Raw genomic sequence first — 18,113 nt, 5'->3', positions numbered from 1 at the left:
CCCCCCAGGATATTGGTGCCCTTCTGGTTCAGGTGCAACCCGTCCTGCTTGTAGAGGTCCCACCTTCCCCAGAATGCAGTCCAATTGTCCAAATACCTGAAGCCCTTCCTCCTACACCATCCTTGCAGCCACGTGTCCAACTGCATTCTCTCCCTATTCCTTGCCTCACTGTCACGTGGCACCGGCAACAACCCAGAGATGACGATTATTTTGCTTCTAACACTGGAATTCTACAGATTAATTTTTACTGTGGTCTCAGAACATCAGAGCCAAGCCATTTCAAAGTATTTAATGATCTGAATGTTGTAATAAATGTTTTTAATAATCTACCAGATGGCAGAAAAGGCAAAAACATCTGGCCTGTTTAAAATATAACTGGATGGTATGCTGGGAGATTTAAGATACTAATTGGATGAGTCTCAGTGGACCATATTATCTTTTCTCACCTTTGACTTTCCTGGTATTGTTCTTTTGTTTCTACATGAACAGGTTTATCCTTCTAACGATCAGCCTGTTTTATACCTAGGCACTCATTCATCCCTCATTCTTCAGAGTCTGTTCTAGATATGTACTGCTTATAGGAAAGGATAGGCAACAATTTAATTTTATGGAGCAAGTTTGCATTTGTGCCTTTTATTAAAGCACTTTAAGGAACCCTGCTTGAATTCAGCTTATCAATATCTCTCAACAGTTTAAAAACTTTGAACATATTCCAAATGCATTTTTCCTTCAGTTGGAACAACAGTAATTGTGTTGGCTAGTGAATTTCACAGAGGTTCAGAATGATATTTTCTTTTCATCCCTCCCATGTTGACACCCTTCACGTCATCATGTATAGCCCAGGGGAGAAATAAGAGAGGTCACAACAGTGACATGAAACTCTCCGTCTCTCTCTGCACCTTTTAACAACTTCCTCAAAACCAATTTCTTTCTTCATGATATCGGTCAATGTTTTCAACCTCTCCCTTTCTTGCTCAGTGTTCATTTTCCTTACACTTATTTGGTAAATTTCTTGAAATTGTTGCTCTGTTGCAGTTGCAGAATTGTTGCAGTTCTGATGCTAGCAAAAGTCAGAAGTAGCTCTTATTAACTAGCTAAGGGAATTTGATATCAAGTTGATAAATGTTGCAATGCAGCAACTGCATGGGATGTCTGAGTAAACCATCTCTGAGTTGAGTTGAGTTGCAGGTTGATCCTGGATTTTCAACCTATGACTGGTTTTTGCGTATTTGTCAATTTGCTTCATTCTGAATCCCGACAGGTTCAACACTGGCTCTGGAACTGGCATCATCATCAGTAAAACACTGATAGAGCCTGGGAAATGGCACCAAGTGGTTGTGAACCGTAACCGACGTAATGGAATGCTATCAGTGGACGGTGAACCACATGTGCTTGGGCAAAGTCCTGATGGAACTGATGGACTAAACCTGGACACTGACCTGTTCCTGGGAGGGGCTCCAGAGGATGAAATGGCACTGTAAGTGTTTGCTATAACCCCCAGGAGGTGGCATTTCCATTCAGAATGCTTGAACTCACTGTGTAACTGCATGTTGTCCCCACAACTCCAGAAACACTTGGTGATCGGATGAGACTTTAAACTGAAACCCTATCTGGCTTCTTATGATGGATGTATAGGAATCAATGACATTATTTCAGTGAAGAATGGGACGCTTATCTCTGGTTATCACAATATTGTTTGTAGTACAGGTCGGTCCGCTATAATACGCGTTTCGTTAATGCGGATTCGCTGTAACGCGATTAACGAATTGGGGACACCATTTCTAAAGCATGAACATTTAAAGCGTGTATTGGTTATGATATGATTCCAACCCCATTAGTTTAAATGGTGCTGCTATTAACACAATTTTCTTAACATGGGATTGCATGAGAATGGAACTGCCACATTATAGCACAACCAACGGTACTTCGATAAACAATTTGAGTTCCCAAATTTCCTACATTACATCTGTGCCTACCCTTCAAAAGTATTACATAGCAGATAAGCTGCTGCTGAGTATCACTGTGGTTGACGTGCCATTTTCTATGGTCTCTTATAGTTTGGATATTCTAACTCAGTCCAGGCCTGTAAAAGCATCTGGGAATGTGTAGACCTTTTCTATGGCGTGTTGGGGTGTGCAAGCCTCAACTTGGTTCCCCTTCCTGTTTCTAGTGATTCAATAACGTAATACTTTGCTAAGCATTGTAAAACCCTTTGCTGGGGTGGCTTGATGTGTGTTGGTGGGAGGGGAACAGGAGGAAAGAGGAGAGTTGGTGTTCAGCTTGTGCTTGGTTAAGGTTGTTTTCTGCTGAACTGCTCCACACAGCTTTGCTGTCAATGTCATGAGTAAACCTGAGAGAATAGAGTTCAGAGGGCGACAGGATAGAATGAGGGAAGTAGAGAAGATAAGAAGATGTCACACTGTGGTTCTTAACAACACAGTCTAGATGGGTTAAAGTGTCAAGAGGTTTTGGGGCATGGGGAAGGGATTGAGTTCCAATGGAGATGGAATTCCTGAAATCAGGAATTTGGCCGTCTGTTGGAGGAAGATTCCATTTTCTTGATTTGAGCATGGGATACAGGTGTCACTGGCTAGGCCAGCATTTATTGACCATCCTCGATTGCCCAGAGGGCAATTAAGAGTAGACCACATTGCTGTGGGTCTAGAGTCACATGTAGGCCAGACCAGGTAAGGATGACAGATTTCCTTCCCTAAAGGGTGGCATGATGGTACAATGGTTAGCACTACTCCCTCACAGTGCCAGGGATCTGGCCTTGATTCTGGCCTTGAATGACTGTCTGTGTGGAGTTTGTACGTTTTCCCCATATCAACACAGGTTTCCAGCAGGTGCTCCAGAGTCCTCCTACAGTCCAAAGCTGTACGGGTTGGTTGGATTGGACTTGCTAAATTGCCCGTAGTGTAGGCCAAGTGGGTTATCCATTGTAAGTGCAGGGATAGGATGTGGGGAAACTGTATCTGGGTGAGATGTTCTTCTGAGGATCAGTTTAGATTTAATGGGCTGAATGGTCTCTTTCCTCTAAAGGTGTTAGTTCCCCAACAATCAACAAGTTTCACAGCCATCATTAGATTCTTGGTTTCACATTCCACCATCTGCCATAGCAGGATTCAAATCCGTATCTTCAGACCATGACCTGGGCCTCTGGATTAGTAGTCTAGTGATCATACCACTAGGCCATCACTTCCTCAGTGGGCAGTGGGAGCAGAGATGAAAACTTCAGAAGAAATTAGGTTTGGCTTTAAATTCTTTGAGGTTGGAGTGTAAGAAGATGAAAATGATGCTTTTTCCAATTGTTTAAGTACGGTGAGGAGGAGGTCGTAATGGAAACTCAACAAGAGGTGAAATTAGGAAAAGGAATAGGGATCAAAGAAAAGCACATGGAATATCTAGAGGAGTGTTCGTATCCCAGAATTACTGGAACCACTAACCTGACCACCTGCACTGATGAATAATTAGCAATTATAGGATGGCAGTGGATAAGAGGACCTTTCTAGATTGTTTTTTCTCCAAGGTAAAGATGTGAGATCAATAGTATAGACAGACTGGCACAGATCAGGCGGAGGAGCTGGTTCCTTCCTGAGGTATACATGTCTACATATTCCCTGATTGAATTTGCAAGCCAAGTCACCGAGGAACACAATATGGAAGAGTGATGAGAATATAGCTTCCTGCATGAATTTTGAGTAAAGTTACAGCCGGTATAAAACTCAGCCTGTCAGGTAGTACCTCTGGAAGGAGAAAGAGGATTAAAATTTCAGGTTGATCAATTCTGGTGAAAACTCAACAGTCTGAAATATGAACTCTGCTTTATCCCTTGTCTGTCCAGTCAAGTGTTTCATGGTGTTTTATTTGGATTTTATTTAAAATCTTCAGCGTCCTCTGTATTTTGATTTGGATTGTTAAATACCTGACCTCCTGTTTCTCATTGTGTCAATCACCTGAAACAATTCTTATGTTTCACAAAAATGCCTCCTATTTTTCCAGTGTTACAGAGAGAACAGCAGCAAAGAAAGGACTGAAGGGCTGTATCCGCCTGCTGGACGTCAATAATCTGGTCTACGACCTTGAGGAAACAGGCAGTGATGTCCTGTATGGCAGTGGTGTTGGCGAGTGTGGGAATAACCCCTGTCAAAACAACCCATGTAAGAATAATGGCAAGTGCCATGTAAAAGAAGCAGAGATGTTCCACTGTGAGTGTGACAGCGGGTTTTCAGGTAAAAGCCTTTGCCAATTTAGGCAAGACAGTAAACAAAGTTCTAATTCTCACAACAGGTAGCAAGGTCATTCTTCTTCTTCAGGGAAGCACAGTGGTTCAGTGATTAGCATTGCTGCCTCACAGTGCCAGGGAACAAGGTTCGGTCCCAGCCTCGGGCGACTGTCTGTGTGGAGTTTGCACGTTCTCCCTGTGTCTGCATGAGCCTCCTCCGGGTGCTGTGGTTTCCTCCCACAATCCAAACTTGTGCAGGTTAGGTGATTTGCTAAATTGCCCATAGGTTAGGTGCATTAGTCAGGGGAAGTGTAAAGTAATGGGGTCTGAGTGGGTTACTCTTCTCAGGATCAGTGTGGACTTGATGGGCTGAAGCCCATTCTCACACTATGAGAATCATAGAATCTCTGCAGTGTGGAAGCAGGCCATTCGACCCATTGAATCCATACCAACCCTCAACCCACCCAGAGAAATAGATACTTTGATGTAGTTGTGGGTATGTTCACCGAGCTGGGAAGTTGATTTGCAGACATTTCATTCCCTGTCTCGGTGACATCCTCAAGGCTTAGGAGCCTCCTGTGAAGTGCTCCGTGCTGTCTCTGCTGGAATTTATTTGGTTCTGTTCCTGCTGCTTCGGGTTGTTTGTTGTTGCGGTCACTATATTGGGTCTAGGTCAATGTTTGTGTTGATGGAATCCATGGATGAGTGCCATGCTCCTCAAATTCTCTGGCTGTTTAGCTTGTCCTACTATTGTTGGCAGTAGGAACAGAACCAAATAAATTCCAGAAGACACAGCGCTTCACAGGAGGCTCCAAAGCACTGAAGATGTCACCAAGACAGAAGATGAAACGTCTTCAAATCAACTTCCTGGTTTGGCGAATATACCCACAACCACGGCAACTGGCACCCAAGCTACAAACCTTGAAATAGATAGGTTCATGGTTAGTCAGCCCATCAAGTCTCGTCCACCAGTCAACCATGGTTGATATGTTTCTCAACTTCATTCTCCTGCCTTCTCCCTGCAGCCCTCAATCCCCTTACTAATCAAGAACTTGTCTATGTTTGTCTTAAACACACTCAATGATTTGGGCTCCACAGCCTTCTGCAGCAATGAGTTCCAGAATCACCACCCACTGGCTGAAGAAATTCCTCCTCAGTCCGTTCACTCTGAGGCTGTGTCCTCAGTTCCTATTCTCTCCTACTAGTAGAAACATCTTCTCCACATCCACTCATTCTAGGCCCCTCGTCGTATCATTTGCAAAGAGATCACCCCTCATCTTTCTAAACTCCACCAAGCACAGACCCAGAGTCTTCAACCGCTCCTCATGTGACAAGCCCTTCATTCTCAGGATAGTTCTTGTGAACCTCCTCTGGACCCCCTCCAAGGCCAACACATCCTTCCCTAGATAGGAAGCCCAAAACTGGTCACAATATTCCAACCGTGATCTGACCAATGCCTTAAACAGCCTCAGCAGTAAACCTCTGCTCTTATTTTCTGGCCCTCTCAGAATGAATGCGAACATTGCATTTGCCTTCCTGACCGCCAACTGTACCTGCACGTTAACCTTAAGGGAATCCTCAACTGAGACTCCTAAATCCCTTTGTGCTTCAGATTTCTGAAGCTTTTCCCCATTTAGAAAATAGTCCAGGCCTCTGTTCTTCCTAGCAATGTGCATAGCCTCACACTTTCCCACATTGTATTCGATCTGGCACTTCTTTGTCCACTCTCCTAGCCTGTCCAATTCCTTCTGCAGCCTCCCTGCTTATCGTATTTAGCAGCTTCCATGTGGCACTGTGTCAAAGTACCTTAACTTTAACAGAGCCCTAATAAGCTCTAACTAATTAATCCAGCCGTGTCTTTGTTCAAAGCTTTCCTTAGTCCTTTCTCTTACTAAGCTATTAATTAACTAGGATATGTCCCTGGCAGAAAGATTGTCTACATGAACAGCAGACAACAGAAAGTACATGCATTCTTCAAGAGCTGAACATTTGATGGCGTTCTGAGTGTGTCAGCACATAGCAAACAGAAAAAGTCCATCAAAGAGTACAATTAAAAACGAATGTCTTGTGCATATTGATACTGATGACTTAATTTCCAGAAACTCAGACTCCAAGCTCTGTGTGTTTACTAATTTATAAAAACTGTCCCTTTTTCAAAAGGAACTGGATGCCACAATTTGTTGAAGCATTGTCCTTTTGTCAGTGGAACTTGGGTTTGATGGAGTTAAGACAGATGGAATAAAAATCTGTCCTGTATATATCAGTTCTGCTTGGTACATGCCTGAAAAATTCCTGGTAAATGACAGCTCACTGCAGAACACTTACAAAGTCTGATATGAGTTGTAACCGAAATTACATTCCTCATCTGTAGGGACCACAAAATTATCTGATATTGGGAACAAAACATGACAACTTGGTGCTGGTAGACAGACTCACCACCGTTGAGTTGAATACACATTGCTGAGGTGGCAGTAGGTCAAGCCTTACTTCAGAAGGTAACCTGAGGAAATCAAGGGATAGGGGTGAAGTGCAGAGTTGAAGTAGAAGATCAGACACAATCAGAATGAATGAATAAGCAGGCTCAAAGAGCTGGTTGACTTATTCCTGGATCTATTTTAGGTTTAGATTAGAACCCCAACAGTATGGAAACAGACCCTTCAGCCCAACAAGTTCACACCGACCCTCCGAAGAACAACCCACTTGGACTCGCCCTACACTTACCCCTGACTAATGCACCTGACACTACGGGCAATTTAACACGGCCAATTCACCTAACCTGCACATCTTTGGATTGTGGGAGGAAACCAGAGCACCCAAAGGAAACCCACACAGCCATGGGAAGAATGTGCAAACTCCATACAGACATCACCTGAGGCAGGAATTGAACCCACGTCCCTGGTGCTGTGAGGCAGCAGTGCTAACCACTGAGCCACCGTGCCACCCCTAATGTTTTCACTTGGCTATCTCTTCCCTCTGGTCAGATGAGGTGCTTTTTCGGATATAAAAACTGAATAAGTGTTCCTTTTTCAGAATGATTTGGAGGAGCCAGTGTTGGACTGGGGTGGACAAAGTTAAAAATCACACAACACCAGGTTATAGTCCAACAGGTTTAATTGAAAGCACTAGCTTTCGGAATGCAGCTCCTTCATCAGGTGGTTGTGAGGAGCAACAGTCCAAAAGCTAGGGCTTCCAATTAAACCTGTCGGACTATGACTTGGTGTTGTGTGATTTTTAACTTTTTCAGAACTGAAGCATACCACAGTATAAGTCTTGGGTTCCTGAACAACTGATAAAAGTAGAAAATGCCCTTTGAACAGAAAACACTTTCACTCATGACTTTCTTTAATCCCTGCTTTTGTTATGGCTTTGCAAAGAATTCCACTTTTTAGGATCATAGAATTTGACAATAGAGAAGGAGGCCATTCGACCCATCATGTCGGTTTCAGCTCCCCAAAGAGTGACGCAGTTACTCCCACTCTCCAGCCCCATCCCCGTTGCCCTCTAAATATATATCACTTTCAAATATATATCCAGGTCTCTTTTGAAACCCCCATGGAATCCACTTCTGCCACTCTCCCAGGCAGCATTTTCAAATCCGAACCACTTTCTGGGTAAAGAAGTTTCTCCTCCGCTCACTCCTAACTCTCTTGCTGGCAATTTTGAAACTGTGACTCCTAGATACTGACATGCCAACTGGTGGAAACAGAATATTCGTCTTTAATTTGTTCAGAATTTTGAACATCCCGAAAAGGTCACCTCTTAATCTCTCCTCCAAGGTGAAAAAGCCCATTTTTCTAACCTTTCCTTGTATTGAAAATTCCTCATTCCTGGTATCATTCTAGTAAATCTCCTTTGAACTCTGTCCAGGACTCTAACATCCACCCTTAAATAAGGTGTTTAGAACTGAACACAATGTTCCAAATGTGGCTTGACCAATGATTGGTTCAGGTGTAGCATCACCTTTTATACTCTGTGCCTCTACTTATTAACCTAAGGATCGTATAAGCATTCTGAACAACTATTTCAACTTACCTGACCATCTTCAGAATATCATGCACATCAGTCCCAAGGGCCCTGTGTTCCTGTACTCCCCTCAAAGCTGTACCATTCTCGCACTCTGTGTTTCTTCTGCTATAACGCACTGCCTCACATTTCCCTGAGTGAAATTCATCTGCCAGATGTCTGCCCATTTCGCCAACCTGTCAATGTCCCTCAGACATCGTTCAGCATCATCCTCACAATTCACTATTCTCCCGAGCTTAGCATCATCTGCACATTTAGGGGTTTTGCCCTCAATGCCCATCTCCAAAACCATTTGTAGCTGTGATAACCTATTATTTTCAATACTTTGCCAAACCAGCTACTGAGCTGCCCAATAGGAAGTCCACACAAGCTTTATTCATGGGTCACTGTCTTTATCTTAGCATTTACTTAAGATTCCTGAATATTCATCGAAAATTCCTTAATGTTTGCATAAATTCCTTAATGTTTGCATAAATTCCTTAATGTTTGCATAAATTCCTTAATGTTTGCTGGTGTGCATAATATAGGTTAGAACTGTAAGATGCCAGGATGCAACCAATGCAATATAATTTGATACTTTTGCAGGAGCAACATGTGCAGATGAGCACAACCCTTGTGACCCCAACCCCTGCCACCCATTAGCTAAATGTTTGGTGCTACCTGAAGGCGGAGCGAAGTGTGAATGTCCAATGGGACGTGAGGGAGACTTCTGTGAAAGAGGTAACATCTAGTGCTGTATTTTCAAATCGAGCAAGTGATAAACCAGCCAGCAACAGCGGCCTTCAGTTCAGTGATCAGTGTTTTCTCTTACGGTTGGAATACAGATCAATCAAAGCACTGATTATTCAGTCAGAAGCGCTTCCATTTGAAACCAGCAAGCGATCAAATTGAAAATATTAGTGACACATTGATTGGTGATGAAAGGTTTTCTGCTCATGTACAACTGATTTCATGGTTTCTTTCATCGCCTTTATGAAACTTGTGTCAGCTGAAAGTACAAACACAGGCGCTGTGAATAGACGTATTGGAAACAATCACTATTGCTTCTCATGAAAAGAGAGATTTAATTTTGGATGCTTCTTGGAGATTTGAGGAGTAGAAAATTGAGTTTATATATCAGCTGGAATAGCCTCTCTCTCATCCTAACTCTGGTTCTCTCTTTCTTGGTCTTTCACTCTTGTATTCTCTCTCTCTCGCTCACTTTCCCCCTCTCTCTCTCTTGTTCTCCCTCTCTCGCTCACTTTCTCTTCTCTCACTCACTTTCTCGTTTTCTCTGTCATTCTGTTTCTCTCTCTGTCTGTGTGTCTCTCTCTCTCTCTCTCTCTCTCTCTCTCTCTCTCTCTCTCTCACACACACACACACTTCTCTTCCACATTCTCTCTCTTTCTCATTCTCTCATTCTATTCTCTCATTCTGTTTTGGTTGCACACACTCTCACTTCCTCTCTCTCGTTCTCCCCTCTTGGGCTCCTCCCATTCTCTTTCTGTCTCTCCTTGCATTGTCTCTGTCCTCTCATTTTCTATCTGTTTCTGTTACTCTCTCTTGTTCTCTCTCTCCCAATGACGTGCTAACAAATGTAAGTTTTTTTTGGAAAAATGAGGCTGAGTAATTGACTACGTGCTGTCGAGGCTCAGAAGTATCCGCCGAGAAACTGTTATTGGGCTAGGAAACAGAGATAACAGATTGTGGCTCTCTTTTTGCTTACAATCTTGGAGAAGCTGGTACTGTTATCTTTGCAGCAGAGGAAATTGAGGGGGGATTTAATCAAAGTGAACAAGATTGTAATAGTTTAGTGAGAATAGACGAAGGAAAGTTATTCACATTAAACTAAAGGTTGAAGGACTAGGACTGAATGAAAGGTTTTGAGCTCAGGATGCAGCCTGGGCTTTTTTATGCAGCGAATGGTGATGACGCAGAATTCACTGCCTGTGAAGGGAGGAGAAGACAGTGAACAATTTCAAGAGGAGACTGGTTGGGATCTTGACGAAACTGAAGGACTAAGGGGATGGAGCACTGAAAGAGGATATTTTGGCTTGCTGTATAAGGAATTGACTTGGACTCAATGGGCTGACAGGCCTCCTTTGAACCACTATCACTCTATGGCAATCAACAAATTGGAGGTTGAAGAAGAAGAAAGGACATTAATGATCATTTTATACTGCAGTATGACAGATTCCTATGTGACTTGGACCCTGTAGTAGAAACTGGCTGAAGTTGAATTTAATTCACTGTTGCTTGAGCTTTGCTTCATTTATCAACCCTGAATCCTTGAAGGCTTCTCTCCAGTTAGCTGCCCCAATTAGCAGATCAAGTTAGGTTGAACATTTGAAAGAAAGATTAGTTAAATCCTGCAGTGATAAAGGAGAAAGTGAGGTCTGCAGATGCTGGAGATCAGAGCTGAAAATGTGTTGCTGGAAAAGTCCAGCAGGTCAGGCAGCATCCAGGGAACAGGAGAATCGACGTTTCGGGCATAAGCCCTTCTTCAGGAAGCCCTTCTTCATTCCTGAAGAAGGGCTTATGCCCGAAACGTCGATTCTCCTGTTCCCTGGATGCTGCCTGACCTGCTGCGCTTTTCCAGCAACACATTTTCAGCTCCTGCAGTGATAAAGTCAGTTTACAAGTTAATTGTATTTTACTCAATGCATACCTGATGTATTTTTTCAAAATGTCCGCGAATGTGCTGTTGTGGAGAGAATTATTTGAGAAAGAGGATAACAAAAGTGAAGCCCCCCACAAAAGAATACAATTTTGGTAGGTTTAAGAAAAGGCTGGAAGCTTGGGCGAAAATTGTGGTCATTGTCTTGGATCTGTGTTCGCAGCTCTTGCAATTCTTTACTTCATCAATAAGTGGCGCACTAAGCTCATTTCGAAATGCTATTTGTTCAACACTCGCTCCTGATCTACTTCCAGCTGGGCTGGATTTTCGTGAGAACTGTTTTGTCCACTGAAAGCGAATTCAAGGCAATTTTTCCTGAATAAAGAAACATCTAGTGTTCTAACAGTTCAGATATTCAGAGGTGTGTTCTGCTAATGGAACACAGGGACTGGGGGTTATGAGGCTTCCCTGAGTTCCAAGATTGTACCTTACCTCTGAGCCAGGATGCTTAGGTTAAAAGTCTCACCTGCTTCAGGGGTGTGCAATACCGTCTCTTCATATGTTGATCCCAAAATATCTACACTTGAATTTGCAGTCAGGATGATTTTGCCACTGAGAACATTTGTGCTCTTTCCACTGTCCCTGTTTTAATCAGTAAGAACAGGTTTCTGGTAGCTGAAGTGTGACTTAGGTTTATGGGACTTTCCAGATAAAAAGTCAAATAAAACTGGAAGACATGAGGGCAAAAGTGAGCCATTCATCCCATTGAGCCTGCTCTGCCATTCAATGATATCGTGGCTGATCTGATAATCCTCAACCCCACTTCCCTATCTTTTCCTTATTAACTCTGATTCTGTTACTGATTTAAAAATCTGACTATCTCTGCCTTGAACATACCCTAATGACCCAACTTCTACAGCCCTCTGAGGCAAAGTATTTGATAGATTCACTACCGTCTGACAGAAGAAATTCTTCCTTATTTCCAACTTCAATTGGCAACCCCTGATTCTGAGTTGCACCCTGTAGTGCAAGGTGCTGGTGACTGCATCTGGAGTACCGTGAGCAGTTTTGGTCCCCTCATTTAAGGGAAGGTATTATTTCATTTGAGGTAGTTCAAAGAAGGCACACTAGGGTAATCCCTGGCAATGGGGGGATTGTTTTATGAGCAAAAGTGAAGCAGTTTTGGACTCTACTCACTGGAGTTTAGAAGAATGAGAGGTGATCTCATTGAAACATACAGGACTCTTTAATTTAAAGAGGATTGACAGGGTAAATGCTGAGAGGCTATTCCCCCTCATAGGAGAATCTAGGACCAGTCTCCTGCTCCTTTCCCAAGATTGTTTTTTTCCCAGAAGTGTTCTATGAGGCAGAGTTGCCAAAATGTCTGGGTTATTAAGTTTTTAAACAAACACTTGTACAATGAAAGGGGAATGGCCAGTTTTCCCAGCTCAGCTTTTCTCTGGTTTTAGTTTGAGCGAACAGTCAGTCACTTTTAAGGAAGAAACAGCTACATGGAAGAAGGTCTTCAATGCTGAATCTCTCCCTCTCTCTCCTGTAAGATCCTGTGTTCAATTTTACCTTCTTAGCCAAAGGGTGTTTATGGGGATTGTCACAGGCAATTGGAGCAGCATCATTAAGTTGTGATAGAGTTATATGGGTTTTTAAATTATTCTATATTCTGTGTGTTACTCACTAATCTTGCAAATGAATTCTGTTTTGCTTAAATCTAAGTGGTTGGGCCAGCTGCATCACTCCTGGAATATCCACCTTGCACCTGCTGAAAACAACTAGAAAAGTTAGGGTCTGGGCTACCTTCTTGAAATGTTTTGAGGGGATCTGGCCTGGTCCATAACACTCAAAATAAAGGGGTGCCAATTTAATACTGAGAGGAGGAGGAATTTCTTCTCTCGGAAAGTTTGTGAGCCTTTGCAACTCCTTGCCACAGAGCTGTGGGGACAGAGTGTATATTAAAGGCTGAGATAGATTCTTGATCAGTCAGGGAATCATAAGTTATGGGGAAAGGGGAGGAAAGTGGACATGAGCTTTGTCAGCTCAGCCGTGATCCGATTGAATGGTTGAGGAGGCTTGAGGGGCCGAAAGGCCTCCCGTTGTTCCTATTTCTTATGGTCTTATGGTTCTAGACTTTTCCGCAAGGAGAAACACTCACCATCTTACCTGTCAAGTCCTTAATATATAAAATGTATAGTTACCACAGTGGGCAGGAGAGAGTTATTATTAATCATTTCTAAAAAAGCTACATAAACGATAAAGCAGTTTGAATTCATTTATGCTCCTTCTACCCTTTGCCTGTTTAAACTGATTACTTTGAGTAACTACTCTAGGTTGCATTTAACATGCTACATAAGGCCTATGAAACCTGTTCAATGCTTCCCCAAGAGAATGCAAAGTGCCAAAGAACTGACACGATTCAAGGCAGCATGTGCTGAATGATAAATGTCATTTGAAGATATGCTAAAAGAATTAATATTATGTTTTTGCTTCAGTGATTATTCTTCTATTGATAGAGCTCAGGGATAAGAATATTCTATATCATTTTAACAAAACCTTGGAAGTGCAGCTGAATACTCAGAATCCTTTCAATGAAAAGAAATTGATCGATTGAAGGGAACTGTGACTGAAATCTATTTCCCTGAAACATGCAGCAAAATGGAGATTTATCGTTGCTTTGTGGCAATGTGGAATAAGTGGTGTGAAAAATATTGCGGGCACGGAATGCTACTTTCTTTTCAGCAGCCGTTGGAAATTGTTGCAAGTGACAATTTTCCTGTAAGAACTGGGACAGATAATCAAAGCATGAATGGAGCTCAGCCACAGGGGATATATGCAGTGAAAGCTGTTGTGGTAAATAGGAGCAAAATTCTGTGGATGCTGGAAATCTGAAAGAAAAATAGGAAGTGCTGGAGAAACTCAGCAGGTTTGGCAAAATCCATATAGAGAGAAACAAAGTTAATGATTCGAGCCCGATATGATTATTTTTCAGAACACTGTACATTAGGCTACGGTGTCTCAGCTGTTGACCTGAGAGCCAGTGGGAGTCCTGTGATTTTGAGGGGAATGTCTTCCTGAATTAAATACAAGTCAGGCACATAACGTGGCCAGTCGGAGTTGTTTCCTGGGAATATACAACCCTTGGGATTGAAATCCCACTTGTGTGGACTAAAGGATTAATTAAAACACTTTCCTGAGGAGTAGCTATGAGCACATGTCAAAGAGCTTTGACATCATCACATTCAATCTCAGGGAACAGCAGCCTGAGTCCAGAGGATCCCAGAAGAAATCCTTGCCTTATATCCCTTGTCTATTGTTGCATTCAATGCCAACATCCAATTACAACAGGCCACCCAAGCCGGTCAATCATGGACCAGCAGCTGCTTACTGCCATCAGTGCCACTGGGAGTGTGGTGGTGACTTCTGGCAATACACCCACCAGCGGTCAGGAAGGAGCAAGATTCTCAGGCCACAGCTAAGGAAGGGAGGGTGGGGTTTGGGGGTTAGTGGGAGGATGGGGATGGTAGGGGCAGGACTGCTGTCATGGTGCTGGAAGAGAGCGCAGAATGTTAGCCCACCCCCCAGGAAACTCTCAAACCCTCAACCACCTTCACTTCGAATCTGAGGGATTCAGGAAAGTTCCAGACGTGCACTTTGCAGCAGGAATTGCTTGACATTAATCATCAGGCAGACACTTTTATTGTCTCCTGTTTTAGCCAGTAATGCCGTTATTGCTGTCCTAGCTGAGGGCAGGCCCCAAGGTACAAACCTCATCTGTGGAGTACATTGACATAAAAGGTTGTGCACTGTTTTCCCTGAACCTAAAGTCACTGATATATAAATGCATGTGGTGATTGTGAATGTTTGGGGATTTACTTTAAAGTTGAGAGTGTGTTACTGGAAAAGCACAGCAGGTCAGGCAGCATCCGAGGAGCAGGAAAATCGACATTTCAGGCTGGAGCCCTTCAACAGGAAGGATTTATTTTAATGTTGAAGTCTTGTGGATGGAAGTGTTGACTGTTTAAATTTCGTGGAATGCAAGGGTCACTGGGAGGATAATCATTTATTGCTCATCCCTGATTGTCCTTGAGAAGATGGTGTTTCGATGCTTTCTTGAACTATTGTAATCCACAGGGGTTAGGTATTCCCACAGCACTGTTCGGAAGGAAGTTGCAGGATTTTAGCAACTTGGTTACTTATCAGTTGTAACCAAGACTAGAAGCAGTGCGACTCATTTCTGGTATCCACTGAGACCCCCTCCTTGTACCACAGTCAAGTATTACTGCTTCATGAGCAAGCCCACCAACTGATTTTAAGCAGGTTATTTAACCAAGAGGGTCATCAGAGCAGTCAATCTCATTCTGTGAATATTCTCCACAGTTGCACTTCCAAACAGAAGTGACTAGGTGGCGATCAGGAGCCAGAATTTGGGCTGAGTCATTTGTTACACTTATCTTCCTCCTGAGTTTAGCAATACTGCATCATCCATTTGCATCATTGTTAGTTACCTTGTCTGGTCCCCAGGAGCCAAGCCTAAAGCTATCCAAATGGTATTGGTTAGTTCCATGTCAGATTCACTGACTCAGCAACCCCCATGTCCCACACTCGCAGGACAGTGACTTGCTCAATGTCAAAATCCTGCCTTGCCCTACCACTGAATCTCCTCCTCCCTTGGTGACACCCCTGATGTCCCTGTGAATATCCCCCACCCTCCAGCATGACCCCCTCCTTGCACCGACAGAATAACCTCAAGACAGGAATGTCCACTCTGATTTCTCTTCCCATGTCCATTGGTATTAGTTGGAATGAAATGGAGCTATTGGATCCTGCAGCTCTTTCATATTAAATCCAAGTGCCCATTAGTCACGTGTGAGTCTGAAAGCTGAGTGGCAGTATACCTAGTCACCAGAGGTGGCATCACAAGTTGTGTCACCCAAAGCCAATGCCAGTGTTTCCATTTTGTTTATTCTTGTGGCACTCGATCTGGCTTTTAGTTTCTTTCAATGAGAAAGGGTTCCAAACTCAAGAGCTGTAGGGTTTGTAGTGATTGTAATGAGAGCAGCCAAGTGGATCTCATAGAATATGTTAACCTGGTCCAATCAGGGAGCTCTGGCTAACAGATATTTGAGGTTTCTCATTTCCCTGAAAACTGGTTGAACAGTAGGATTTGGAGCCTAGCTTTACCATTTCCCTCCCTTATAAAATTGCTGTTTCTCTGTATACAGCTGTAAATGTTAATTGTTTTGTAAACTGTGAATTGTTTAATAAAATATAAGAATAAACAGAAGTGCCAGAGGTTCTGTTCACTCTGAAAGCTGGCTTTTGAAAGCTGGACCAGTATCAAGGACTCTCCATGTATAAATAAAAGGTGACTGGGTGATAGGATACTGGCCTCTGTGAAGTTTTTTCAAGATCATAGAGTTTTACAGAAAGGAAAGAGGTCCTTTGTCCCTTCATGTTTGTGTTGGGGATCAAACATCAATCTACTCTAATCCCATTTTCCAACACTTGGAAAACCACGGAGCCTTATGGTGTTTCAAGTGTTCCTCTCATTAGTTGTTAAATGTCTCGAGGGTTCCTGCCTTTATAACGCTTTTGGGCAGTGAGTTCCAAATACCCATAGAGAACGTTCTGGTATACAGTTGTATTCCTCTGCAATCTTGTACTATAGAAAATCATGCTGTAGAATATCGCTGCAGAAAATTGCTACATCTGTTCAGTAGAAAGTTCGCATTATCCAAACAGTGTCTACAATTTGTCAATTGTGTTATAGCCAATTGGTGTTGCCGGAACACATGTTATCACAGAATAACCTGTACCTGTTGAGTGAAAAAGATTTTCTAAAAGCCCCTGTAAACTTCCTGCTCCTTAACTTAAAATTGTGCCCACTGGTTACTGGCCCCTCAACTAAGGGGAAAAGCGACCCCCTATCTGCTCTGTCTGTGCCACTCAGAAGTTTGCACGCCTCAATCAGATCGGCCCTCAGCCTTCCCTGCTGTAAGGGGAACAACCCCAGCCCTATCTCATCTCCAAATCACTCCAGCTCAGGTGACATCATGATGGATCACTTCAGCACCGTCTCCAGACGCACCATCATGTTAGTGAGAAAGGTGAAGTGTAGATTTTCAAATCTTAACTTTTCACTAATGTCCATTTTCTTTTAAATGTTTTCAGCTTTGACTTGTTCATATTGACAGCAACTTCTTTTCGTTTGCCACCAGAATCTGAGCAGAACCAAGCGACTGCTTTCATTCCAGAGTTTAATGGGCTTTCCTATCTCAAAATGAATGGAATCCACACGTTTGTCAGCGAATTGCTGTGAGTAGATTTGATGCTTATAAAAATGTGCTAAAATTAGACTCAACCTGTACCTGACTGGGTGAACACATCTCTGAAATTACTTTCCGAATGAATCTCCAAAATAAAGGATTTGCAATGACCCCATGCTAATTATCCTCCATAAAACCCATTTCCAAATTCAAAACGTTTTAGCTAATTTTCAGTCTGAATTGTTGCACATTTTGCAAAGGCTGGTACTGGCCTCATGGGGAATAGAAATCAATATTTACTCTGATAGATAGGGCATTGCAATTGTTGAGGGGAAGATACAGAAAAATAGTCCACAGTGACCAGGTTGGCCACAGAACAGGAAAGTGACAGCTCTATAACACATGCTGGTGAAGGAAAGTACATCTTAACTCGTAAAATTTCAACTGCATAAGATAGTCATAGAGTCATAGAGATGTACAGCATGGAAACAGACCCTTTGGTCCACCCGTCCATGCCGACCAGATATCCCAACTCAACTAGTCCCACCTGCCAGCACCCGGCCCATATCCCTCCAAACCCTTCCTATTCATATACCCATCCAAATGCCTTTAAAATGTTGCAATTGTACCAGCCTCCACCACTTCCTCTGGCTGCTCATTCCATACATGTACCACCTCTGTGTGAAAAAGTAGCCCCTTAGGTCCCTTTTATATCTTTGCCCTCTCACCCTAAATCTATTCCCTCTGGTTCTGGACTCCCCACCCCAGGGAAAAGACTTTGCCTATTTACCCTATCCATGCCCCTCATAATTTTGTAAACCTCTATAAGGTCACCCTTCAACCTCCAACAGTCCAGGGAAAACAGCCCCAGCCTGTTCAGCCTCTCCCTATAGCTCAAATCCTCCAACCCTGGCAACATCCTTGTAAATCTTTTCTGAACCCTTTCAAATTTCACATCTTTCCGATAGGAAGGAGACCAGAATTGCACTCA

General features: G+C 43.0%; 1 protein-coding gene across 3 annotated transcripts in view; it reads left to right on the top strand.

Moving 5' to 3' along the window:
* Positions 1 to 18,113, top strand: part of agrn (agrin) — a 228,782-nt gene that overhangs the window by 167,031 nt on the left and 43,638 nt on the right. For all 3 annotated transcript variants that reach the window (XM_043676122.1, XM_043676123.1, XM_043676121.1), the window contains exons 24-27: positions 1,262 to 1,477; positions 4,003 to 4,232; positions 8,834 to 8,968; positions 17,075 to 17,171. In XM_043676122.1, the coding sequence (XP_043532057.1) occupies positions 1,262 to 1,477; positions 4,003 to 4,232; positions 8,834 to 8,968; positions 17,075 to 17,171 (678 nt within the window). The remainder of the gene's footprint in view (positions 1 to 1,261; positions 1,478 to 4,002; positions 4,233 to 8,833; positions 8,969 to 17,074; positions 17,172 to 18,113) is intronic.

The sequence above is a fragment of the Chiloscyllium plagiosum genome, chromosome 34 (assembly GCF_004010195.1).
Source record: "Chiloscyllium plagiosum isolate BGI_BamShark_2017 chromosome 34, ASM401019v2, whole genome shotgun sequence".
In the NCBI taxonomy this organism is placed as follows: Eukaryota; Metazoa; Chordata; class Chondrichthyes; order Orectolobiformes; family Hemiscylliidae; genus Chiloscyllium; species Chiloscyllium plagiosum.
This window is presented reverse-complemented; position numbering and strand designations above follow the sequence as displayed.